The sequence below is a fragment of the Monopterus albus genome, unplaced genomic scaffold, assembly GCF_001952655.1.
Source record: "Monopterus albus unplaced genomic scaffold, M_albus_1.0 scaffold272.1, whole genome shotgun sequence".
Classification (NCBI taxonomy): Eukaryota; Metazoa; Chordata; class Actinopteri; order Synbranchiformes; family Synbranchidae; genus Monopterus; species Monopterus albus.
The window spans coordinates 494900-500930 of NW_018128152.1; the positions used below are offsets into that span (position 1 = coordinate 494900).

At 42.2% G+C, this 6031-nt stretch overlaps 1 protein-coding gene across 2 annotated transcripts; it reads right to left on the bottom strand.

Moving 5' to 3' along the window:
• Positions 1-208: 208 nt before the first annotated feature.
• On the bottom strand, positions 209-4253 carry hmgn1b (high mobility group nucleosome binding domain 1b). 2 transcript variants are annotated; one of them, XM_020622120.1, is made up of 6 exons: positions 4165-4253; positions 1428-1451; positions 1239-1268; positions 1103-1144; positions 903-1010; positions 209-813 (listed from the first exon to the last, which is right to left on the bottom strand). In XM_020622120.1, exons 1-6 carry the CDS (start codon positions 4180-4182, stop codon positions 766-768), a joined length of 270 nt encoding a protein of 89 aa, XP_020477776.1. In that variant the 5' UTR covers positions 4183-4253; the 3' UTR covers positions 209-765. The 2 variants fall into 2 exon arrangements, with proteins under 2 accessions (XP_020477776.1, XP_020477774.1); XM_020622118.1 differs by lacking the exon at positions 4165-4253 and adding an exon at positions 2623-3071.
• Positions 4254-6031: the final 1778 nt, after the last annotated feature.

Below are 6031 nucleotides of genomic sequence, written 5' to 3' on the forward strand. Positions count from 1 at the left end.
CTCAATAAGTTTGTTTGTATGGTTACACACCTCATTAGCTTGGCTAGGAAAACAAATTCCATTTTACCATCCTTACAATGTACCATTAGACACTGCATATAGAAAGATCGGATACCCTTTTCACAGGAGATATACAAATGTATTGTGATGCTATTACAGAACAAAGACACAACCAACACACACGAAGCACCATTCTGATAAGGAGAGCTCCAATACTATCAATTTTAGGTTTATTGATCAGATTCATTAAGAAAACCGCAGGAGTACAAGAGTTAACATCGGAACAAAGCTTACAGACATTCTAAAACACTGTTCTTAATTATGAACAATAAAACAATGAGTTGCCCTGTGACTTTGCCCATCCCCACCCCAGCACAGATTGCATACACCGTCCCTTATAAAGCATTTGGAATGTTATCCACACAGGCAAACTCTTGCAGTTGTTGCCCCAGCTCCCGTGAATGCTGTGCTTGCATGCTGACACGGTAACTTGTCCCTCCCCCCTTCACATTTAAAACCAAAATGAAATCCACTAAGGGTAACAACAATGACCACGAATTTTATTTTTATGGCAATGCAAAATTGTGGGATGTGATGAAACTCCCGTCTGCAAATTGACTTTTTTCTTTCATTAAAAAAAAGTGTTCTCTACAGTCAAACTACTAAAAAACCTGTATTTAGAAAATAGTTGATAAAAATATTCCCCTGAATTGTACAAGAAAAGAGGTACAGGGAACACTTGTAAAAGATGTGGTTTGAGAGATGTTATTCGGCTGCCTCATCTTTTTGTTCAGATGCATTTGTAGCTGCTGCCTGTAAGACAAGATTTAGAGTGTCAAAGTTAGATCACCAAGGATATAAGCTTTACTTTGCTCATTTATATATGATGACCTAAACTTTACCTCATCCTCAGCTTTGGCTTCACCATTCTCAGCGGGGGCGTCTGGTGTTTTCTCCTCAGGCTTGGCCTTCTCCACATCCTTGGCTTTCTTAGCCTTAGCAGGCCCCTTCTGCACGCAAAAATATCAACCACATTAGTCGCTTAGAATTAACAGTGCAGTCCAGTCCGGTCTAACCACAAGTAATCAAAACAAGGTCCCACCTTTGGCTTAGGTTTGGGCTCTGCCTTAGCAGGTGCAGGTCTCTGTGAGGAACAAAACAATTTATATCATACTACAAAAAAATGTAGTGAACGACAGTTATATTGTCTGTGTCAGTGTGGGCTTGTTAGCACTTACATCTTTCAACCTGAGAGATCTCCTCTTCGGCTACAGAGCAAGGGAACAGACAAGGTGATTACTTTAACATCCAGTATCAGCCAATGTCTCTTATTGATGGGGCGCTACTGACCCCTGGTGGGTGCACAGACTATTTCATTATTTTGAAGGTGGTAAAAACAAAAGCATCTTGTTCTGTTTATTCCTTACCGCTGAGTCACTTCCTGCACCTACCTGTGAGGAAACAAAAAACAAGGTTAAGGAAATTGTCTGCACCCTGCTGTGCTATGGTGGATTTAATTGGCGATGGGGAGTGGGGTATGGGCTTTCAGTAATTGTTCTGTTTCACTCCTTCCTGGCTGCCACTGTCATTCATCCAGGAATTCACAAAACTATAGTTACATCTGTAACTTCCGTTATGTAATTCAAAAGTGGGCGTGTCCCGGCGGAATATTAGCCTACAGCTGTACATCCAGCTTCATACATAATATACATAGTTCTGAGATATGTTCTAAAATCCTGCACAATGGACCACATGACCTGGAGAGAAACTACCATCCATCCATTATCTACACCGCTTATTCCTGAATAGGGTTGTGGGGGGATGGAGCCAATGCCAGCTGAGATTGGCCGAAAGGTGGAATACAACCTGGACAGGTCGCCAGCCTATCACAGGGTCGACAGGCAGACAGACGACCACACACACTCACACTCACTCCTGTGGGCAATTTAGAGTCCCAAGTCAACCTAAGCTGCATGTCTTTGGACTGTGGGAGGAAGCCGGAGTATCCGCAAAGAACCCACACAGGCACAGGGAGAACATGCAAACTCCACACAGAAAGGCCCCGGGTCGGCCCATGCTTGAACCTGGAGCCTTCTTGCTGTGAGGCAACAGTGCCAACAACCGTGCCGCTGTGCTGCACTAGAGAGAAGCGTAGTGCATGAAAATAGCAAAGCCATATGATTAAGACTTGCTCATTAGCATGTTCACACTCATTAACAAGTTAACTTTGTGCACTGCATTAGTCACAAAGACCAGTTTGCTAGACTATAACCTTTGAGTCCTAGTCTAACAGTGCAATATACTAGCATAATGTAGTTTAAACTGCATCATGTGGTTTAGTTGTCCCATCTACCACATATGATTTGCTTACTTTGAATGTCCGGTGGAGGAGGCAATAGGGTCCAGCTGCATCATGCAGACTGCCCCACATTACATCACTCAACTCATGCACCTCATGATACATTAAAGTTACACCTCTACAGAAGCATAAGATGAGAGAAGAATGATAACTACCATTAGCTCCTTAGCCTGCCAGTGTGAGAGTGACTACATATGATGATGAACAGTAAAGCAGAGGATTGTTTGTTTAGGATTAATGTTACTCTATATATAGCCACTCACGTTACCATCGGCACGATTAGTTGCACCTCTTTGTCTTGCCTCAGATAGCCCTCTCTGAAAACCACCAGACTCCATTGACAAAAACACAAATTTTACCTTGCAAGAACACAGGAGACCTTTTAAAGCCATCAGACTCCACTGACAAAGACAGTAGGATAATTTAATCTCGCAGAATACAGGAACTGCTGGTCTGCCACTGCTGTTTTAATTGTTTTGTCAAATGAGTCTGGTGGCTTTGAAGACAGTATAGATTTTATACAACAGCTCCAGTTCCTTGTCAGCATGGGCTGACAAGAAGATAAGGCAGTGAAAATATCAAATCATGAACTTTTCTAACTACAGGGTTAGAAAACTATGCATCTATTCTCTGTGGCTTCCTGAATGCTAAGTGACTGGAATGCTAAACCTGTTGTACATTCCACTGTGTAACTTAAGTAAAGGCGCTAATCCAGCTAACAGTTGCTAACCTATTCTCCCTTCTTGTGTTTCTGGAGGGGCGTAACTTGAATGACGTATCGCGAGGGGCGTGAGCGGAGAGGCGCGAAATGAGTGACATAACGGGGGCGTGGCTTGAGGCGGTCTGCACAACGCAGCCTGTAAAGGGGGGGCGGACTCCGCCTCCCCACGACACGTCCATGCTGCCAGTGTACGGAGAAAAGCGAGCAGTATAGAGAGTGTTCCCGCCATAAATTTGAAAAGAGTCACTCCGAGATGCTCAGCGACTCTCTCGGTCTGGGAGCAGAATCTACTAGAACCCCCAGCAACAGGAGCAACGCTGTGCTGACGGAGGCTCGCCATTGCATAACCTACAACTGGCCTGAGCCGACAATACACAAAAAGACAGCCAGCTAGCACGACGAACGAATTCCGAAAAACGCACTTTTACAGATGAAAATAAGGCGGGTCGTGCATTAAGACTAGGTTTATGAAAAGACGTCATATTAAAAGTATTTTTGGTCAGCGAGAAGGCTATAAACAACACTGTACCTATAGAAAAACAACAACCTTAACATTACAGTCAAACTCCCACCGAAACACCTGCTATTACTGATATTAACGTTTTAAATTTCTATTCTATTTTCTCTGCGAGAAACTTTAGCATCAACCGCGACAACCTCCATAGGAAACAATCAATATGCCGCCAACTTTCTCTGCAGAAAAGCAATCTATTTACAAAGTGAAAGCCGCCTCGTCCTACACTGCAAGTAAACTATTTAAACACAAATGCATTTGTGCATGTCACCAGTCTGCGGTTGAAAAAAATGATATACGGAAATCCATTTCGCACAAAGATACTCGCTGCACGAGAGGCAAGACCAGGAATCAGCCAGTTCAGAAAATCAAAACAGACGCTACCTACCAACTAAACTCTTGGCTGACAGGAGCAACACTGTTGACATTCACTCGGAACACAAAACTGACATCTGTAGCAACATATTAGCAGCCCCGACTGCCAGCTGTAACAAGCCCATTTTTACAAATTGCAGTTGTGGGTTATAAATTCTGTATTACCGAATGCATGAAAGATATCGGTTTACTCACTTTGCTCCTTTTAGGCATGGTTGGTTTGTGTGGGGTGTTTTTTCAAAAACGAGAAAAGAGCTAAATGTTACTGTATATAGAAGAATATACTGGATAAAGCTGTACCAGTACAGTCTAATACAGCGCAGCGAAACGTTAATGTTCCATTGGAAGAAAAACTAGCTCAAACCGGATTGGATTCTCCCCCTCCCTCCCAATTCATACCGTTATGGTTCTCGCATGATCAACGGGGCTGTGTCCCGCCCCCGCTGCCTACTCATAGGACGACACAGCGGTCAGCAACGCGATTTGAAATCTGGGCTCCTTCCTGACTGAGTACGTTACACGTCAGTCAAACAAATATGGCGAGCTATTTGTCTTAATGTGCACCAATCTGCTGTAACCAGACAAATTTATCATTAAATCTGCCTTAGAAAGGCTTTTATTTCAGCCTAAATGCAACATATTCACATACATCTATATGTTAAAAGCAGACAAATTCTGTATATTTAACACAGCTGTTAAGAGAAAATGAGGCATGTGTATAGGCAGAGGATTGAGAGAGGGGTGTGTGCTCTCCCAGCCGAGTCTTTTGTATTTCAGCTTGGGGTAATGGCGGTAGGATACGTGTGGTTATAGCTCGTAGCTTATGCGTTCTCTTGTGCAACCTCCTCGCAGTGTTGTCACTGTCTACTTGCTCCATTGTGAGCATGCAATCCAATCATGACTTCAGCGGAAACAACCGCGGCGGTGCTCCACCTTAGTGTTGAAGCCATTTCAGACATTTCAGCACGGAGACATTCGTTCATGTCCACAGACGCTACTTTGACAGCGCTAACTTTATTTCTCCAGTGCCTTGAGAAAACTTATGCGGAGCACTGTGTGCTTTCCTTGGTGAAGAGCTCGGGAAACAATAAATTCTACATATCAGGATTAATTTCATAAAGCCTATACTGAATACAGATTTTAATACGCCCCCATTTATGCATTACCTTGTACAGGAGATGGAGATATTGACTTACAAAAAAAGGCTATTTAACTCTTAACTTTTATCAGTAAACTCAGTTGTAAGTAAGGACAAAGAGGCGATCACCTTATTTTTTCTGGGGTTATTGGAATAATGCCACTCTTTTAACATAATTTAGCTAAAACGTATAACAGTCTCAAAAAAGCTATAGGAAAACACTATGCTTTGGACAGTGTGATGCAGCCCATGATTTAAAATATTGGCTATGTTCAGATATGAGTGTTTGCTGTATATTGGACATAAATACAAACACCAACTTACATAAAAAATCACAATTTAAATAATTAAAAAAAAGTATTTTCTTCTGTCCTTAACTGAGTGGACTTCTAAATGATTCTTCCCTGCATTATGGACAAGTCGTTTGCCTTTTATTTACCCCCAGACACTGTTATCTCCATTTGTTCATGTGACTACCCACCAGATATTATAAAATTCCATTCAGGGATATAGCATATGACTGTGTTTAGGCCTATTTCTTGTTTAAAGATATATATTGAGCCATTCTGTTGCCACTAGGATTTCAAGCTCCTTTATGTAGTGTAACACCATTCAACAAACAAACCCGAATTCACAGTGAACTGGAATTACCTGCAGGCTTGCATTCAAACCTTCAGTTTGAAGAGACAGTCAATATGAATTTGTTTGGAATATTCTCCCAACCCATGTTACACAGCTAGGTGGCTGTGACATTTTACTGCTAACAAACGCTGGAATACATACAGATCAGATTTCAGCACTTGTGTTTCAGTGCTTTTGTCCCTGGCCACCAAGAAAATGATCTGGGTGCAAAGATTTACCAAATACTGGGAAGCTGTTTCACAGTTGATTGGATATGAAGTTAATGTTCACAAAGATTACAAC

Coding starts and splice junctions, on each gene's coding strand:
- hmgn1b (XM_020622118.1), bottom strand. CDS start 2,751: ATGGCTTTAAAAGGTCTCCTGTGTTCTTGCAAGGTAAAATTTGTGTTT. Junction 1,269..1,427: donor GTGCAGGAAGTGACTCAGCG/GTAAGGAATAAA, acceptor CTTGCTCTGTAG/CCGAAGAGGAGATCTCTCAG. Junction 1,011..1,102: donor AGCCCAAACCTAAGCCAAAG/GTGGGACCTTGT, acceptor TTTTGCGTGCAG/AAGGGGCCTGCTAAGGCTAA.